The following is a 20,542-nucleotide window of genomic DNA, read 5'->3' as shown; positions in this document are numbered from 1 at the left end:
TTACTGATGCTGCAGTAGTCTGTGTTCAAACAGTTTCCGCAGGGCCTCTTTGATGTCTGTGTTCCTCATGCTGTAGATGAGGGGGTTCACTGCTGGAGGCACCACTGAGTACAGAACTGCCACCACCAGATCCAGGGATGGGGAGGAGATGGAGGGGGGCTTCAGGTGGGCAAACATGCCAGTGCTGACAAACAGGGAGACCATGGCCAGGTGAGGGAGGCACGTGGAAAAGGCTTTGTGGCGTCCCTGCTGTGAGGGGATCCTCAGCACAGACCTGAAGATCTGCACATAGGACAGAACAATGAAAACAAAACAGCTGAATGTTACTAAGAGACTAACCACAAGAAGCCCAGCCTCCCTGAGGTAGGCATCTGAGCAGGAGAGCTTGAGTATCTGGGGGATTTCACAGAAGAACTGGTCCACAGCATTGCCTTGGCAGAGGGGGAGTGAAAATGTATTGACAGTGTGCAGGAGAGCATTGAGAAACCCAGTGCCCCAGGCAGCTGCTGCCATGTGGACACAAGCTTTGCTGCCCAGGAGGGTCCCGTAGTGCAGGGGTTTGCAGATGGCAACGTAGCGGTCATAGGCCATGATGGTGAGAAGGCAATACTCTGCACCAAACAAGAGGAATACAAAGAAGACCTGGGCAGCACATCCTGCATCGGAGATGTCCCTGGTGTCCCAGAGGGAATTGGCCATGGCTTTGGGGAGAGTGGTAAAGATGGATCCCAGGTCGAGGAGGGATAGGTTGAGGAGTGAAAAGTACATGGGGGTGTGGAGGTGGTGGTCACAGGCAATGGCAGTGATGATGAGGCCATTGCCCAGGAGGGCAGCCAGGTAGATGCCCAGGAAGAGCCAGAAGTGCAAGAGCTGCAGCTCCCGTTTGTCTGTGAATGCCAGGAGGAGGAACTGGGTGATGGAGCTGCCATTGGACATCTGCTGCTTCTGGGCATGGAAACTGCCAAAGGAGATAAACGAGAAAAATTCAGAGAAGCTTCTCTGAGCAAAATTTGATTCATTCATTCGAAATACCTAAGGCAGCTTTTCTTTCCTGGGGGACTGTTATGCAGCTCCGAGGCTTCAGCTCTGCTTTGTGCTGGCTGAGTGTGCTGTGCAGAGCCGTGCCCTCTCCCCAGGGGCTCCTGGAGGGTCAGCCCTGCTTTACAGCAATGACCCATGGAGGCAGCAACAGCCCAGTGTGTTTGGAGGGAGGCTTCCTGGGGAGGAGTTCCCTGTGCTGCACTACAGCGCAGGGTGAAAGCTCCGAAGGACACTTTTCGCACAGAGGCAGGTGGGAGATGAGGTGCAGGAAATGTGTCTCGTTACGCTGTGGTTTAGTATTCAGACACCCCCATCCCACTTGGGGAATATTCTGGAAAGCATAAAATTCCCTTGTTGCCCTGTTGCTCCCAGTGTAAACCTGCGTCAGTGCTCCCATGCAGGAGGGCTGCTCTGTCCATCAGCCTGGTGCCCAGCTGCTCTGTGCTTGCACCCCTCCCAGCTGCAGGAGGACTGCACCCAGAGGTTGCTCCAACAAAAACCCTGGACTGTCCTGGGAGCAGAGGGGTCCTGTTCAAGGTGCAGATTTCAAAACACCTCTCCTTTCCAGCACAGCTCTGCAGAGTATGATGGAGAGCACAGGACAAGGATGCTGATTGGCATGGGCAGATCGAGTGCTCTCAGACATCACCAAGGTCCTACAGGAGAGCTGTGCCCTTCTGGAGTGATGCTCACAGCCCCGCAGGACTCCCTGCCCAGCCTGATCAGGTGTCTGAAGGTGCTGTCTGCTAAGGGAAGCAGTGTCTCAAGCCTGGAAAATGAAGAGAGGTCTTGGGCACCTTGGTCCCATGGAAACACCTCTAGGGCAGCGCCCTCCAGGTCAGGGCCAGAGCAGGCACTCAGCACCCCCACCCCTTGCCCCACACCACTACTGTTACTGCCAGGGAGCCCAAGAGCAGGAAGAAGAGCAGCACAAGCACGTGGAGAAACAAAGGAAAACCCTGTGACTCTCCTCCTAAGGGAAGCAAGGAGAGGAGAGGCAGCCGGGCACTCAGGAAAGCCTTCTCCTCACCCAGCAGAGCACAGCACCTCCCGGTTAGCAAAAGCCCCGGGCAGTCGCTCTCAGCCCCTTTGCCCTGCAGAGGGAAGCAGCCACGTGTCAGGGGAGATGCCCCTCTGCTGTACCAGAGCTCTGGCTGCAGAGGAGGCACCTCCTGCCCTGGACCACACAGCCTTGAGGGCAGAGGCTGTGCTGGGTGGGAGACGAGAGCAGGGGTCTTGCTCGGAGGAAGGTGTCTGCATTGGAGGGGATGACAGGGAGCTTCCCAAAGTCTCCCTCCCATGACATTGCGGGTTGGAGTTTCCTACAACACTCTGCTCATGTGTTTGCAGCCTGGAGCTATCCCTGGTGGGAACTGTTTTCTCCCTCCAAGTTTTCCCTGTCAGGGATCACAGACCCCATCACCAACTCCTGTCTGCTCAGCTCTCACCTGAAGAAACCTCCCAATTCCAGGCACTCTCTAGAGGTACTCCCCGTTTGCAGGCAGTGAGGAGCAGGTCAGACAAACCCTGCTGAGGACAGCAAAGGTGATGCTGGTGCTCTCTGGAGGTAGAGGAGGGGATGGAAGCAGTTGACTTGCCTCCCACCAGACCTACTGATCTCTCAGTGTAGCAGCTCAGGACTCTCAGTCTCCCTCTCCAAAGGCAGCAGAACCTTTTCCCTTTTTCCTGAAACAGCAGAAAACTGAAAGCATAGCCTCAGGAAAGCTCTTTACCTTCAAGGGATCCCCTGCCTTGCTCTTCCTCTGGAAAAGTCCCCTCTGAAATGCCCTGGGCAGCTCTGGCTGCACACCCTGCCTTCACCCCTTCACCCTTGTCTACCATGAGCCCCTGGGCTGGGAGGCCTTCTGACAGATCCCGTAGGCTGGAGGCTGTGCACGCTTTAGGAGACCCTTCCAGGAACGGCAGTTGCATTGCCCTGCACCAAGAGACTTACCGTGACAAGGCCTGTAAAGATTTCTTCCCTTGCAGCTCTCCTCTCTCCTCCCAATCCAGGCTGCCTTTAATCTCTCTCTGCCCTACTCCTTTTCCCAGAGCCCTGCAGCGCTTGGCAGAGGAGTTGCTCCTTGGCAGAGCTGTCTCTCTGCACTGCTGCCTGCTACCCACGAGCTCCCTCCACCCCAGGAGCCCGTCTCAGCTCTGGAGGAGAGGACCTGCCCAAGACATCACTTGCTCTGCCCCCACCCCACTCAGCGCTCCCTCCAGGTGTCCCTGGGGCTCTCCAGGAACCTCCTTGGGAAGAGACTGAAGGAATCACCGATGCTGCCTGTCTCACCTCCGCAGAGACGTTTCTTTGCAGCAGTGTCCTTTCTCCTCTCCGAGACACAGTTAGGTCTGAGAATCCCCCTTCCTTGGCCCATCGTGAGACAGGACACCTGGGCACTGGCAGGGAGGGGTCTCCTTTACCCATGCTGAGAGAAGGCAATCAGCTGAGGCAATGGAGGCATCTCCTCCAGGATTTGTAGTCCTGGGGCTGGAAGGGACCTCAGCTCCCTCCCATGCCTGCCACAAACCCCCAGGAGGTGGGATTCCTCTTGCTTCAGTCATGGTGTCTGCTAAAAATAGGCACCTGCACTCCTTTTCTGTGGTCCCATGGTCACTGATGGCATCATCCTGCAGCCTGGTGAGGATGCCAGCTGAAATGACGGCAGATGCCCACATTTAGGACATCACCCCCTGTCCCTACTCACGCTGTTCAGGGCCACCTAGAGAGGTGTCCAGCTGACCAAATGGAGGTCTGTGCCCGAGGGAGAGGGAAGTCTTTCTCTTTCTCCCCTCCTTTAGCTGTATTTACTAGCTGTCCGTTGCCTGCAACAAGAGTTGTCTCACACAGCCCCACGGAGCCTAACCTAATTCAGGGCAGATGCTCATTGAATGGCCAAACACAGGCCTGTAGGGCTCTGTGAGACGCCAAGGCTCTCCACCAAAATTGCGTGTGGCTGGCAGGGACAGCACAGGACCTGCAGGAAAGCCATGTCCCCTCCGAGCGGGTGCGTGACAGACACCCCAGGCGGCATCTCGGATTCCTTCCGTGCTTGTGTGCAAGTGACTGATTGCCACCCCTGCAGTGAGGCCAGCCCTGTCCCATCTCTATCCAGCAGATGCAAGGCACTGCATGAATAAGAAGCACATTGCACTGGGCTCTCCACTTGTGGGCCTATGTTCTCAGCTTCTTCTAGTTCTCCTCTGCCCCATTCTTTACTCACCCTCTTGACGATACAGTCTTCAAAGAGCCCAGTGAATTTCGAGTGTGCCTAGATCACAGGATGTCCACACCCAAGGATGCTTTCAGCAGCACCTTGTCCTTCCAGGAGATCAGTGCCTCTCTCCACCAAAGGCCCTCCGGGGCTGCAGAGACACCACAGGCAGCAATGGCCTCTCCTGCCAGGGCTGCCCAGCCCAGCCCTGTTGCTCTCGGACCTTGGGGACAGCAGGCATTGCTCTCTTTTGGGGCACCTCAAGTCTTTCTTAGAATGCCATTTGCCATCCGCTCCAGCATGTCTCTGCCATGCAGCAAAGCTTTTGTGCACATGGGCTCTTGGGTGCTTGGTGTCCCTGTTCAGCATGACAAGGCTGAGCTTGGCCTGGAGCCACAACTCGGGGGCTGCAGCCCAGATGTGCAACACTCTCCTCTGACTGGGAACAGCCAGGAGGAGCTGGAGCCCCGAGGTCTGTCACAAGCTGTGACTTCTGAGGCACAGTGGGACACCTCCCACAGCTGGCGTGCTGCAATGGATGGATAAAGGCTCTTCACGAGGCACAGGCTGGGAGCATCACAAGAGGAATACTTTCTGTGTGAAGGAGTTGCTTGGATGTATGGAGCTCCTTGCTGGGAAAGTCAACAGGTTGGGTGAGTCCTTGTGGGTGAGGATCGGAGGAGAGGCCAGTTAGGGTGACACTGTGGTAGGAGATCAAGGGAGGAGGTGGACAAGCTCTTACTTAAGCAACCTATGGAAGTCTCCAGATGAGTGGCCTGGGGCTCTTTGAGGGGACTTTAATGACCCTGACATTCATTGGAGGGGGAACACAGCACTGTGAAAACAGCCCAATAGGTTTCTGGAGGGTGTTGGAGCAATTTCTTTGCAAAGCCACCAGCTGGACCAACAGAGATGATGCTCACCTGGATCAGGTCCTTGCAAACCATGAAGAGTCAGGAACTGAGCTTGGCCTGCAAAGATGAGGACATTTTCTCAACATTTATGTAGCATGGGAAGATTTTCATCAGCTGAAATGTTTGAGTACTGTTCATAGAGAGAGAATGTTTTCCTGTGCTGCCATCATGAAACTCTCCAGGATGTGTACTGCTCTCGGGAGAAGAAACCTTGATCTTCCCGGCACTTGCTTGACCACTGCTCTCTCCAGTATGGAGTGTACAGAATCTCACTAATCTTCTAGGTATTCCCACATGTCCTGATTCAACTGACCCTTTCTCAAGTCATCTTCTCCAGCAGACTGTCTGCACAGATGCCTTTTTGAGTGTCCCTCTGGTTTTCCTCCTCCCATTACTCTCCATTCCCTCAGACCCCTCCCAAGTACCCAGGTGCTGCTTGGAGCTACAGGCAGTTGAAAGCTTGCTGCTCCTGTCTCCTGTGTGTCCCTGTAGCCAACTCCTTCATTGCCTTTCTCTCTGTCCTTTTCCTACTAATCTCACTGATGATTTTCCCCTCAAAAGTACAAGTGGGATTTAGTGGAGGCAACTTGGACTTCATAGACACCTGAGGAATGTAATTTATTTTTTACTGAACTGTTCTTTTCTTTTTCATTTTTTTTGTGTTTTTGCTTTTGTTCTTGTTAACTAAGAGAAATGCTGTGTGTCTGTGCAGCCACTTGTCCAAGGAAAGCAGAAGGAAATGGAGGTTGAGACATCAGCTCCAGCCTGAGTGGGAAAAGCTTCCATTTGAACATGAGTGATGTGAGTTTCAGGTGACCGGTGAGAGAAATGGCAGGTTGGGGTGGGGTAGGCGGGATGAAGAGTGTCTCTAGAGTGTCTGACAGAAAGGGTCAAAAATAATGAAAATGCACAAATCTTTTAAAAATGTTATTTGTCCTTGACATCTTCTCATTTAGACTATACTCCTGAACTCTCCCTAATGAACCACCCAAGAAGGGAGGCATTAAAGAAAACTGCAGAGGGCCTTGGCATGTTAGGGTATCTGCATTTCCATGAGCCCTCTGCTGCCAAGTTCCCGAACTGCAGCTACCGAAAGGAGATTGAACAAGCCGCTGAAGAAGCCTTTAAAATGTGATTCAAATCTCCAGGACTCTGAGGGTGCCAGTGGGCCCCCTGAGAGCCATCACAGGTGAAGTCATGAAGGGAAGCATGGCTGGAGGTACCCCTCCCTGGGGGCTGCCTTAAACTGGCAAGAGGTCAGCACTGGTTCCAGGTGACCAAGGCAATGTGCAGGTGGCTCTGCTGCCACGTCAGCCCTTGATGGGTTTCATCCAGAAGGATGGGCAAGCTCTGATCCCTGGCACCTGGGAAGGGAGATCCTTTTCCTCCTGCGTTGCTCAGGGCTCTTGATGGAGCAGTGTGATGTGGGGGTGTGCGATGATGAGTGCAGGACAACCCTAGGAATGCCTGGACTCTAGGGGGGGGATGAGGAGGCACCAAGGCCATGGGGCTGTAAGGAAATGGTGTCCCCTTGTGGCTCTTGGTGGCAGTGACAATATTGATAGCTGAGAGGAGAGAGACCTTGGTTGTGTTGGGCAAATCCCAGCCCCACCAAGGCCCTCAGTCATCCCCAGCATGGGCTCTCCCGTGCTGTCCCATGCCTGCAGCAGTTCTCCTGCAGACTTTGGCCACCCCCCAGCTTCCCCACCTCACTGTGTACCTAGGCTTTACAAATGCCTTTTTGTGCTCCCTGCCTTTTGCTTCTAACACAAAGCTGTGGTTTGCTGGGGATTTGCCAAAGCTGTGAATCCCCAAGCAACACTTCCAGCTGCTTTCAAAGCTAATGCTCCTCAGTCACCTAAGATATCCCAGCACCGTACTTACTTACCATAGAATCATAGAAAGAATCATAGAATGGTTTGGGTTGAAAGGGATCGTTAAAGGTTATCTAATCCACCCCCCCCTGCAGTGAGCAGGGCCATCTTCAACTAGATCAGGTTGCTCAGAGCCCCGTCCAACCTGACCTTGAATGATTCCAGGGATGGGACATCTACCACCTCTCTGGGCAACCTGTGCCAGTGTTTCACTGCCCTCATTGCAAAAAAAGTTCTTCCTTATATCTAGTCTCAATCTCCCCTCCTTTAGTTTGAAACCATTGCCCCTTGTCCTATCACTACAGGCCTTACTAAAAAGTCTGTCCCCATCTTGCTTCTAAGCCCCCTTTAATTACTGAAAGGCAGCAATAAGGCCTTCCCTGAGGCTTCTCTTCCCCAGGCTGAACAACCCCAACTCTCTCAGCCTTCCCTCACAGCAGAGGTGTTCCATCCCTCTGATCATTTTCGTGGCCCTCCCTAGACCCACTCCAACAGGTCCATGTCTATCCTGTATGGAGCGCTCCAGAGAAAAATGAGAAAAAGCATATTTTTTTCACTAATTTTCCAGGAGAAAAGAATTGCTTGGGGGGTATTATGAATGTGCATAAATATCTGATGGGAAGGAATGAAGACAAGGGAGCCAAAATCTTCTCAGGAGTTCCCACTGACAAGACAAGGGCTGATGGACACAGAAAAAAACCCATGACATTCCCTCTGAACCCAAGAAAACACTTTTTCACTCTCAGGGTGGTCAAACACTGGACCAGGTTGCCCAGAGAGGCTGAGGAGCCTCCATCCATGGAGGTATTCCAGACCCACCTAGACAAGGTCCTGAGCAACCTGCTCTAGCTGACTGTGTCTCAGCTGGGGAGTTGCACTTGATGAACTCCAGAGGTGCCTTCCAATCTCAACATCTCTGTCATTCTGTGAGTGTGCAAGAGAAAAGTAAGATGGAAAGAAATGAACAACACATAGCCTTGACAGCAAACACAGTGGGATCCTGTGGAGAGGGCCCACGCTGGAGCAGGGGAGAAGTGTGAGGAGGAAGGAGTGGCAGAGATGTTCTGTGCTGACCATAAGCCCCATTCACCATCCCCCCAGCTCCTCTTGGGGTTGGGGTGGGTAGAAGAATTGGGAGCAATGGAGTAATTTGAGCCTGGGAAGAAGGAATGGGGTGGGGAAACGGTCTTGAATATTTTTCCTATGCTTTCTCTCTATCTGAATCTCTTTTAATTGGCAATAAATTCAATTGATCTTCCCCAAGTCATCTCTTCTTTGCCCATGACAGTAATGAGTAAGTGATCTCCCTGTCTTTATCTTGACACATGAGCTAGTCCACCTTATCTTCTGCCTTTGTCCTTTTGAGCTGGGGGTGTGAGTGAGCAGCTGGGTGGGTGTCTGGCTGCTGGCCAAGGCTAACCCACTACAGGACCAGCACAGCAGGACTGCTGTGTCCAGCCTGGGGCTCAGCAGCACAAGGAAGATCCTGACAGACTGAAGCAAGTCCTGCAGAGGCCGGAAGGATGGCTGGGGCCTGGAGCACATAATGGAGAAGGAGAGGCTGAGAGAGCTGGGTTTATCAGAAATCCCTCAGAGCCAAACACCAGAGCAAGGACCCAGGCCAGCTGGGGAGATCTCAGTCAATGGAGATTTTCAAAATTGGTTGAGACAAGCACCTGACTGAGCTGGAGCTGTCTGAGAAGAGGCTTGGCTGAGAGATCAGCTGTGGCAAGAGCTGTGGGACTTGGTGTGTAATGAGAGTCAGGAGGAAATGACTTTCATTTTGATTAATAATGGCAGTGGAGTTGGGTATCACTAAGCCCCAGAGGAGGATGGGGGTGACCATGCAGCAAAGGTCCTTCCTCAGAGCTGGGGTGTATGGCCAGAGATGGAAATGGCCAGTGGGTGGGACGGGTCTGGGACAAATTCCTGCAGCAGCTTCCCCAGGGTGTCCTGGAAACATGGCACAGACCAGGCCCCTCTCTTCTGCACCTTTGATGTCTTGCTTCCTTCACCATGACACCTGGCTCTGCACTGGGAGTGCTGGCTGCCCCTACCCCGCACACTCACACACCTTAGCTCTGCACTGGTGTTTTTCTCTCCTGGGCTCTTTCCAGCCCAGCCCAGACCCTCCCCACCTCTCCCCCCCTCCCCTGCCCTCTCCCCAGCCCAGCCCAGCCCAGCAGAGCAGCCCAGCCTGGGCTGGCTCCATGGCACTGCCCAGCGCAGGCTGCTGCAGAGCTCTGGGCACTCACCCCACAGCCCCAGCCCCTCTGAAGGCCACAGCAGCTGCTGGGGGGCAGACAGCAGGGCTCAGGCTCCCCATCAGCCCCACGGCTGGTGCTGGCCACAAGGCCATGAGGAAGCAGAGGCTAGGTACTCTCTGGCTGTCCTGAATTCATCTTGTAGGTGAGCCCCAGCCCCGACTGAATTTTCCCCCTCCTCTGCTGCCACCAGCCCCACACCCCAGGACAGCACCAGAGTCCTGGCCCTGGTGGTTCTCAGGCAGCTCCTGTAGCTCTCCACTCTCCCCTCCCTGTGCCTGCTGAGTCCCCTCTTACTCCCATGGCACTGCAGAGTCCTTTTTCGTGCATGCTTCGATTTACTGCTTTACTTCTGGGGGACTTCACATTTGAGGGTGTTTCACCTTCTGAGTCTGTATTCATTCCAACCCCAGGGCACGTGGGAAGTCCCCCTCCTCTCCTGACCCATCCAAATTCATTTCTAGAGAATCTGGTATATGCCATGAGTCCTGTCATACATGAAGCAACCTGAGGAGATAATGGGGAGCTGATGGACCATCTCCCCTGCCATTGGACACCAAGAAGAGAGCCTTTAAAAGCAGAACTTTTGATCCAATGGAACTCAACATTATCATGAGCTTAGCCCCAAAACCACTGAGAACACAACGAGAACAGAAACAAATTCCTTGGACATTTTCTTGGCACTGCACCCAAGAGATCTCCTTTAATTGAAGAGCTGCTATTGGACAGGCCACATGTGGCACAGTGTTGTGCAAGGGTCAGGCACAACAGGATCAAACCTCCATAGAAGCAGTAGAAACCCAGCAAATTATCTCTAAGTAGAATTATCACAGGAGAAAAAAGCAGAACTGTGGCCGAAGATAAACTCTGGGAAACATGCAGAGGAGGGGAGGCAGGTTATTGTCAGGGAAACATGATTTATTGGGCCCGTTTCCATAGGACATTTTTTATTTCCTTGTTCCTCATGCTGTAGATGAGGGGGTTCACTGCTAGAGGCACCACCGAGTACAACACTGCCACCACCAGATCCAAGGATGGGGAGGAGATGGAGGGGGGCTTCAGGTAGGCAAACATGGCAGTGATCAAAAACAGGGAGACGACAGCCATGTGAGGGAGGCACATGGAAAAGGCTTTGTGTCGTCCCTGCTGTGAGGGAATCCTCACCACGGCCCTGAAGATCTCCACATAGGACAGCACAATGAAAACTAAACACACAAAGTCCACAAAGAGACCAAACATAATAAGCCCAACCTCCCTGAGGTAGGAGTGTGAGCAGGAGAGCTTAAGGATCTGAGGGATTTCACAGAAGAACTGGTCCACAGCATTTCCATTGCAGAGCAGCAGTGACAATGTATTGGTAGTATGCAGGAGAGCATAGAGGAACCCAGTGCCCCAGGCAGCTGCTGCCATGTGGACACAAGCTCTGCTGCCCAAGGAGGGTCTCGTAGTGCAGGGGTTTGCAAATGGCAACATAGTGGTCATAGGCCATGATGGTGAGAAGGCAGAACTCTGCTGAAATAAAAAATGCAAACAGAAAGAGCTGGGCAGCACATCCTGCGTAGGAGATGGCCCTGGTGCGCCACGGGAAATTCGCCATAGACTTGGGGACAGTAGTGGAGATGGAGCCCAGGTCAAGAACAGAGAGGTTGAGGAGGAAGAAGTACATGGGGGTGTGGAGGTGGTGGTTGCAGGCTACGGCGGTGATGATGAGGCCGTTGCCCAGGAGGGCAGCCAGGTAGATGCCCACGAAGAGGCAGAAGTGCAAGAGCTGCAGCTCCCGTGTGCCTGTGAATGCCAGGAGGAGGAACTGGGTGATGGAGCTGCCGTTGGACATTTTGTCGCTCTGGGCATGGGGATCTGTTCAAGGAGGTAAAAGAAGTGAAAAGTTATGGCAGACTGCTTTCAGAAAAATCTATTCAATTTCTTATAGGATCCCCCCAAAGAGCCTTTCACTTTTCAGGAAGAGCTTTGGTGAGCTCTGGTCGGTGCTGGCTGAGTGTGCCCCAGGGAGCAGAAGGCTCTGCTGGGGGCTCTGCAGGACTCAGTCCTGCCCTACAGCAATAAGGAAACAGGAACTTGGGGTGATCTCAGACGTGATATCAAAGAAATTTCAGCATTGTGGCTCCCAATGTGTGGTTGAATGCAGCAATGCCTGGCATTTCTGCTGCACTGCAAGGGAAACCTTGTGGGTGCTGAGACTGGGCACAGGGACTGTCCCTTAGTGCAGAGTGAGGACAGCCGCTCTGTCCATCAGCCCTGCTCTCAGCTGCCCTGTGCTGGCAGCTCTTCCACCTGGAGGACTATCGCACTCGGGTGTTCCCCCAAAAGAAAGAGGCCAGTGCTGGGAGCAGAGGAATCCAGTTTCCCAGTGCAAATCTCCAACCCCCTCACCCCATCCCATCGTACCTGTGGAGGATCTCAGCTCTGCCCTCCCAACCAGGGACACAGAGGGCTCATTACAGCTGCCCACATGCAGTTGCCCAACAGCGTTTCAATGGCCTTAGCACCGAGGTGTCTCTCCATGGGGCTCCTGCAAAACACAGAGATGCCCTGGGAGAGCTGTGCCCTACGGGAGGGCAGCCTGCAGCCCAGCAGGACCTCCCAAGGACAGAGTCAACTCTCCTGAATTTGTTATGTCCTGAAGGGAGGGTGAGATCCCTGCCAGCTGCACACACTGCAGTACCCAGAGCCCCACAGGTGAACAGGGTGCGAGCTGGGTGCTTTTCCTCCATGGCCATATGTGCATGACAGCACACGCAGTGTTGGTGTCTGAGCTGCACTTGAATCCTCAGACCCCCCCACCGGTGAGTGTAACAGTAAGAAGAAGGGCATCAGGGAGAAGAGGAGAACATGCCAAAGGAGCCCTGCCAAGGGAGGCAGGAGAGGGAGACACAGTCAGACCCTTGACTTTTTCTCCTCCTTGATGGTCAGGCTGATGGGAAGGAAAGTCATGGCCAAGTCCCCATGCCATTAAGGGCAGAGGCTGTGCTGTGTGAGTGAGGAGACCAGGGGATTGCTCCAGGGAAAGCATCAGCACTGCAGGGGATGGCAGGGAGAGGCCTGAATCCCTCCTCCCACAGCATTTCTGGCAGCAGGTCTCTCTTCCTTCCTGCCCATGGCTCTGCTGCCTGCAGCTCTTCTTGTGCACCACCTGTTCGTCTGTGCCCACATCTCCTGCCTCTCCATGCTCACAGAGCCCATCCCGCCCGCTGTGTGCTCAGCTCTGTCCTGCAGAAAACTCCTGGCAGCAGGGCACTGTCCAGGGGCATCTCTGTGTGTTCCCATTAGGAGAACTCCTAATGGGAATTGGGGTCTCATTGCCTATTCCGGAGCAGAGAAGTAAATTCCCATCTCCAGGTGCACACCCAGCCAACCAAGAGAACACCACTCAAAGCAGAGATTTCTTTCCTTTCAGGCAATCCCCTGCCTTGCCATCCATCTTTAAAACGACCCTCTGCAAATGTCCTCTGGGTGATGTAGAAGTCTGAGCAGCCCTGACCCACGCTGCACCCTCTGGACAGCAGAATGATCCTGCCCTGCCTGGAGTCCCTCCTTCCACACAGCTTTTTCCCACATTGTCGTGGAAAACTCCCTGGGCAGGCTGGGTGCTGACCCTGGCAGGCGACAGAGTCCCTGCCCCAGCACACAGGCCCCTGGTGTGCAGGGACCCTGCTCTGAAGGACAGCCCTGGGCACCCACAAGTGTGCACTGATCTTCAAAACCCTAGAAGGGAGCTGTCATGCCCTATCCTTCCTACGGCACACAAGGAGGTCATCTTTGGCAGCACGTCCTCCTCCTCTACACTAGAAAACTGTGAGAAGCCTCCTGAAAGATCCCATAGGCTGTGGGATGTATCAGCTTTTGGAGATCCCTCCAGGAACACCAGCTACATTGTGCTGCACCCAGAGACTTACCATGTAGAGGGCTGTGAAGATCTCTCCCATGCAGTGAGCTCTCAGCATCCTCCCACTCCACACTGCCTTACAGTTTCTGTGTGTCCTCTTTGCCTCAGTCTTCCCCAGCAAGGTCTCCCAGGCCTCTGTGACTCAGGGCAGGACTCTGGAGGAGATCAACCAGCAGTGGATGGGGATCAAGTCAGGGATCACTTGAGCAAATGCTTCCCAGTGTATGGGACAGGAGGGGGAGCATCGCAGGGAGCTGAGTGAGCAGGCCAATGGCACAGTGAGGCCACTCTCCAGCATCCTTCAGAGGTCAGGGAGTCTGTGGGAACGCCCTGACAATGGGGAAAATGCAAACATTGCAAACACTTTTCTAGAATGCCCAAAGGATGCACAGAAGAGCAAATGGCTGTGCCCCAGACCGTGTTCACTCAGACCCCATTTCTGGGTGTCCGAAAGAGAAGGGGACTGGATTTACCCAGGGGAGCTTGTCTCTCGCCATCCTCTTTGCTTTCTCTGCTGAAAGGACAGGATTGCAGGACCCAGGGAGAGCAGTGGTTGTCTTTTGACCTGGAAGTCAGTGAACTTTTCAACATAACGCACCCTCAATATTCTCATGCCCAACTTAGGATATTGTGGTCTGCCTCAGTGGATAAGTAGATGGGTAAATAACCAGATGGATGGTCAGGCTCAGAGGAACGTGGTCAATGTGTGGTACTGTGCCTGGAGGCATCTATCTAGCAGGGTCCTGCAGGGGTCTGTCCTTCCACTGGCTGTGTTTAACGTGTTTTTAATGACCCAGAGGAGATAAGAGAGTGCTTTTTCATAACATTTGTAGAAGGCAGCACATTGAGGAGAGCAGACACTACAGTGGAGGGCAGGGTGGCCATCCCAAAGGACAAAGACAAGCTGGAGTGATGAGCCAACAGGAACCTCAGGATAGCCAATAAGTTGTGCCCTTGAGGTCGACTAAGCCCATGCAATGACATAGAGCAGGGACTGTCCAGGTGGGCAGCAGCTCTGTGGGAAAGGCTTTGGTGGTCCTTGGGTTGCATTAGGCAAAAGAGGAGCAATCAGGAAAGAAGGCCAACAGCATCCTGGGCTGTAGGAGCTGGAGCACAGCCAGTCTGCTGAGCAGTTTAGACACCATATCCAGAACATTTTCCTAGGTTTTGACATCCCACAATGCCAGAGAGACCTTGACATAGTGGAACCAGTTCAGTGAAGGGCCACCAAGGTCAGTAGGGTGGGAGAACTTGTACTGTGAGAAGAGGCTTAGAGAGCTGCGCTTGTTCAGACAGGAGTAGAGAAGATCTTGTGGGAAACATGCAGCAGCATTTCAAGGTTCCCAGGAAGATGGAGTCAGGCTCATGTCCATGACACTAGGACAAGAGGCAATGGGCTGAAACAAGAGAGGGTCAGGCTAGAGAGAGGGAGAAATTATTCCAGCATGAGGATAGTCAAGTGCTGGAAGCTGTTTCCCAGGGAGCGTGCACTGGCTCTGTCCTGGACTGTGACCAAGATGTGTTTGGATAAAGGCCTGAGTACTCTGTCTGAGCCTGCTTTGAGCAGGAGGTTGGTCCAGACACCTCCCGAGGTCCCTTCCATCCTGAATGATGCTGTCCTTCCTTCCCCTTCATGTTTTCCAATTCGGGAGAGCTCTCAGGTTCTCCCTGACCCCAGGAGTCATTCACATCAGGTTCAGGGCTGCTTCACAGGTGTCCCCAAACAGCCCTGACCACATCCTTTGCTTCCCTTCTCATTTGCCCAAAGCCTCTTCTCTTTTCCTATCCTTATACCCTCCAAGAATAACAGCCTACTGTGTTAATCCTTTCAGATCCAGTTGCTCAAGAAATGTCAGCATCCACGTACAGAGTCTACAAATGAGCCTGGCATTGAAGCCATCATTGTGGAAAGAGACCAGAGGCATGTGACCAGCTCCTTGAATCCAGGAATTGGTATGCCATGCCTCCTGAGATTCCCAGGAACACCTGAACTTGAAGTGCAGAGAAGTGTGAGTCCTCTTTAGGTGTCCGGGAGACAGGGAGAAGAGAGCACACTTCAGGTACCCAAATGCCATGACAGTGCGCAGACCATCCTTCCCTTGGCCTCTGGCATCCCATTTCTTGAGATGCAAAGCTGGTGAGATTTCTGCGGATGATGCACCAATAATCCACCAGGTGTTTCTGTGATTTCCCTAAAAGCAGCAGTACCTTTTTTTTGTTTTTTTTTTTTTTTTTTTAAAAAAAAGACAACTTTTCCCTAAGAGATGATGAAAAAGCCTTGTCATGGTCCAGAAAGCTCACCATGAGCCCTGGAGGCAGCGAGGAAGATTACAAAAAGCACCAGGAAGATCCAAAGTGCTGAATGCCTCTTCTGAAGAGTGAGTGGCCCTGAGCAGCAGTGATTGGCCATGTGTAGGTCTGGGAGAGAGGTCGGGGGATGTCAGTGAGAAAGGAGAGGGGTGGCTGATGGCTTCTGCGAATCCTTAAAACCATGTCTGAAACCAGCAATGGAAAGCAGTGGATGTCTGATGGTGGAGGAGGAAGAAGAAGTTTGTCCTGGGAAGATGGCAGGAAGGAAGGCCCCTCCTGTGCAAATCAGGGATGCTACAGGCATTTCCATCGCATGTGCATGGCTCAGCCTGACAGATGGGGAACGCCCACTGCTTGGGGTGTCTGTGCTCACTCATGCCCCATGAGCTGACCTGGCTCTCCTCCCCTCCTTCACTCCTCAGACTTCAGTGGATATCAGGAAACCTCCCTGAGCCTGAAGGATGCACAGCCTTCCTGGGGTGAGGTCCCACCACTGCAGGGGAAGAGGAAGGGTTGGTGAGACACATGGGCACGCAGGGAGAGAGCAGTGCAGGTGCAGCAGTGAGTGCATTGAAGGCAGGAAGAAGACTTGACATGTCGGGGGCTGTCATGCTGAAGTGAAATAGGTTGAGTCTTGATTTGGAGGCAGCAGCAGGAGGAGGATGGGCAGCTGAGTGCTGGGATGGGGAGCTAAACAGAGGATTCTAGCATGTCTGGGCCTTGGAACTCTTGGGTGAGAAAGGAGCACTAGCAAGGCTTTGGAAGAAACAGGATGGGTTGTGGGGAACTCAGAGGCATGGGCAAATGCTCAGAAACACAGAGCTTGGTGCTGGAAGCAAGGAAGCAGGCACAGGCACAGGTCAGTGCAGCTGTGGTAGAGATGGCCAAGGGCCTTGGTGGGGCTTTGACACCCCAACAGAACTGGGACCCTTGTCCACTCAGCTTTGGCTTCTGTCTCTTCCACTGAGACCCATGAGAGGACATGAGGTCCTTACAGCTCCAGCGCCTCGTTGCCTCCTCCTCACCCACCCTCCATAGAGCCTGGCAGGTGTCCTACCACTGACCTGCACCTGCCATCACACACTCCCACATCACAATTTCCCCAGGAAGAGCCCGGAGCATCACAAGAGGGAAAGGATCCCCCTCTGCAGGGGATGGGGGTCAGGGCTTGGCCATCCTGCTTGGTGAAGCACACCAAGGGCTTTCACAGTGAGAAAACACCTCACATCGAAATTTCCTTCTGTGCCAAGTGCCTGTGACTTCATGTCTCCACCAGCCCCCAGGGACAGGAGCCTTGTCTGCTCATTCCCTACATGGTCTCTTTACTGACAGACTGCAGCAGGGCCTGCTAACACTCTCCGAAACCTTCAGCTGTGATGTTTTTACTTCTCTGGAGGCTTGCTCAGTCTTTCAGGAGCTGCAGTTTAGGAACTCGGCACCAGAGGGCTCATTGCCACACAAAGCACCACAAGGAGCCAATTTTGGGCATAACTTTCCTTTAGTCGTCAATTCTTATGTGGCTTATCAGAGAGATTTCAGGAGTGTGGTCACAGTGAAAAGACGTCAAAGCAAAGAGGCAAAGTGAATCAAATGCTTGATTTAGAATAGCCAGTATGCATGAATCCCAACGTACTTGGGTTACAGGAATGTCTTCAAGTAGAGTCTGCACCATTGAGACCCATGGGGATGGACTGGCACAGCCAGCCCCAGCAGGGGGAATCCCCATCTGCTAGGCTGAGGCATGCATCTATAAGCTCATTTTGCTTTTGCTACCCATCCCTGCAAGTCTCAAGCCTATGGGAGCTTTGGCTTTGGCATCCTCCCTACATCCTGGGGCAAGGTTTCTCAATTCCTTCTTTGCAGTTTTCCCTGCTTCCAGCTCCTGGGTGCTGCCTTTTTGCCCTGGAGCTCCGTCAGCTCAGGCAAGCAGCCTCACAAGATGAATGGTTTTTTTCATGGGAACTCGGAGAGATCATTCTTGTCCTTGGAAGAGTCTGTTCTGTAATGCCTGTCAGATTTCCTGAGCTCCTTCACCCTTCAGAGCTGCTCCCCATGGCACCACTTGTATCAGTCCCCGAGCAACTCAAAGTCTTCTTCCGTGGAGTCCACCAGCCTGTGCTCTGCTGCTGGTCTTCTTTTGACATCTGGGACCCCACTATTTCCTGGTCACAACAGCTGAGGCAGACACTGATGATCACATCCCTGACCAGCTCTTCCTTGTTGGCCAGGACCAGATGCAGGTGAGCATCATCCTTGTTGGCCCACTTGGCAGCTCTGCTAAGAAGTTGTCCCAAGATCCTTTACAGTGCTGGCACCCTGTTGCTTTGCCTGGCCAATGAATGCCAGGGCACTTACAGCTCCCCATAGAAACCTGTTCATTAGCCTGGAGACTTGTTGTGGTTGCTGTCAGAAGACTTTTTCTGCCTACTCTGCCTGATCAAGTAGCTGGTAACTGCCAAGACACTGGCACCCTTACTGGCACCCTTACTGAGGGTCTAGAGCACAAGTCTTATGAGGAGCGGCTCAGGGAGCTGGGGTTGGTTAGCCTGGAGAAGAAGAGGCTGAGGGGCGACCTTATTGCTCTCTACAACTACCTGAAAGGAGGTTGTAGTGAGGTGGGGGTCAGCCTCTTCTCCCTAGTAACAAGTGATAGGACGAGAGGAAATGGCCTCAAGCTGCACCAGGGGAAGTTTAGTTTGGATATTAGGAAAAACTTCTTCACCAAAAGGGTAGTCAGGCATTGGAACAGGCTGCCCAGGGAAGCGGTTGAGTCTCCATCCCTGGAGGTATTTAAAAGAAGGGTAGATGTGGTGCTCGAGGACATGGTTTAGTGGGGGACTTGGCAGTGCTACGTTAACGGTTGGACTCGATGATCTTAAGGGTCTTTTCCAACCTCAATGATTCTATGATTCTATGACTCCTTCTCTCATCCTCACTCACACAAGCTAACTCAACCTGTTGCCCATCTCATAGAGGAGCTCCATATATCTGAGCTGCTCCTTCACACAGGGGGCATCCCCCACCCTCACCCTCCCTGCCACTCCTAAGCCTCTGATCTGAGGCCCCTTTCTGTGGCCAGTGGAGAGAGATCTGTTAAGTGGTGAGCATACGGTCACCCACCTTAGGAGATCATGAATCATGAAAGGGAAATGTTTCTCTTCCCCGGGTAGCAGGAGGAACCAAGAGGAGGTGATTTGGGAGGGATTCATCTCAGACAGCTGTAAATGTCTCCACAGAAGCCATTTGCAATTAGTCAGTCTCATCAATCAAAAGAAAGAGGTACTTTCAAGGTAAAATTTGTCTGAGCTGACTAAGACTGGTTTTGTCTTCAGGTCACTGGCAACCTACAGAACAGGTGCTAACCTCCTGGCTGTACAAAAGAAAGAACTGGTTTGAAGTGCAGCAGAAGAGTTCTTTGTTCCTTTAATAAAGTCCTCAACGTGAACTGGGATGCTTCTTTTCTTTATTTATGTGCATTTTCAATTTAGTCGCTAAAAAAAAAAAAAACAAAAAATAAATTCCATTATTCATCCTGCTCAATTGCCAGGGAGGTGGACAGTTATTTAGGGGACTTCTATCCACTTAAGGAAGTGTGGTATTTGCTGTCCACATCCATTACAGGGAGGAGATGCTGGTCCTCAGGCCATGCTGCTCATAGCGCACCACTTCCATGTCTCCTGGGTCTCGTCTGGCCCCATGAGCATTCCCTGCAGCCCAGACACATAGTCCTGTACTTCTGTGTTTCATCCACCCCGAGTACATGAAATCAAGTGAGGTCTGTATGGTGTGCTTTGTTTTGTTTTGTAGGCTGCCAGTAAGGATGTTCTGCATTCACGTGTGGTGTGAAATACAGTTTGGTGTCTGCGTAGACTAGAGGAAGCAGCGCCTGGCACAGCCTTGTTCCTACGCCTTGTAAGGAAGAGCTCTTGGAGGGAGCTGTGCCTTAACTCTAGGGAGCACTTTCCTGAAGGAACGATGCCCACAGCTGCACCCAGCCCTTTCCCTGGTGTGAAGGAGGTGGATAAGGTGATCAGTCTGGAGGACATGCCGTTAGAGCAAGACAAGGGCCTCAGGTATTTGCTGCCTAGAGGTACCAGTGGGGATTCAGTCAAACCTAAGCTATCTACCCCAAAATATCAGAGCCATTGATGCACAAGTGGCTGTGGGTAGGATTTATCACAATAACATGCCTGAAACAGCTAAGCTAAATCATCGCCTGTGATTTCAAAATCTCTTCACTGAAGAAACATTGGTGGCATTCATTGCCAGCTTGGATGGGATAGGATCCATCTCCCTAACTTAGGCATTTCAGCCTACACTCATCCATCTTAGTTTTCTGTATTAGTAATACATGTACCAGCTTGATGGAACCGTTTATGTATTTCAGTGTTTCCGTGGCTTGGCAGGGAAGTTATTTATTCAATGCAAGAAAACTCTCTCAGTTCAAATGCAAAGAAATCTCTCACATTGCATGACAATCCCATATTTTCACGTAATTGAAGGAGCAAATCATGGTTTTGATCCTCTTTCCAAAAGAGAATATTTTTCTTGCGAATCATGAGTGAAAAGTAATCCAGGAAAATTACAAAATGGCAACACTGTGGCAGGGATTAGAGGCGATGTTTCTGTTTACTTTTGGAGAGATCTTAAGGTACAGTTGTAACCCTCGTGTCTTCAAAGGATGACCCCCGCTGAGCAAGAGTCCCTCGCTTGTGCAAATCACCAGACGTTGCCCAGCACGTGGGTCAGTGCACCTGGCATTAGGTATTGAAAAAAGCTGCCAAGCCTGTGCTAAGTACAGTTCCCCTGAGGTGCTATAGACCTCTATAGGAGGAGATGACACCATCCTCTGTACTGCTCCTTCCTCCCCACTGTCAAAGGAGACCAGGCAATGAACTCATCATTTTAGACATTGCAGTCATAAAAGTCTATGTTGGAATAAGTTAATCCCCCTGAATTTGCTAGATCAGCTGAAGTACTGGGTGTGGGAGCATTGCGTCAAGGACTGGACATTTACTTC

The 20,542-nt window shown here is 52.4% G+C and overlaps 1 protein-coding gene and 1 pseudogene across 2 annotated transcripts; both read right to left on the bottom strand.

Moving 5' to 3' along the window:
• Positions 1–936, bottom strand: LOC309601273 (olfactory receptor 14A16-like; the record flags this gene model as incomplete). The annotated part of the gene is made up of 1 exon (XM_082334233.1): positions 1–936. One exon carries the CDS (start codon positions 934–936, stop codon positions 1–3), a length of 936 nt encoding a protein of 311 aa, XP_082190359.1.
• Positions 937–10,226: 9,290 nt separating this feature from the next.
• LOC309601272 (olfactory receptor 14A16-like) lies at positions 10,227–11,142 on the bottom strand (annotated as a pseudogene). Its single transcript has one exon. The product of its transcript is annotated as an olfactory receptor 14A16-like (transcript).
• Between the last annotated feature and the right edge of the window lie 9,400 nt (positions 11,143–20,542).

The sequence above is a fragment of the Platalea leucorodia genome (assembly GCF_965183815.1).
Source record: "Platalea leucorodia genome assembly, chromosome: 30".
Classification (NCBI taxonomy): Eukaryota; Metazoa; Chordata; class Aves; order Pelecaniformes; family Threskiornithidae; genus Platalea; species Platalea leucorodia.
This window is presented reverse-complemented; position numbering and strand designations above follow the sequence as displayed.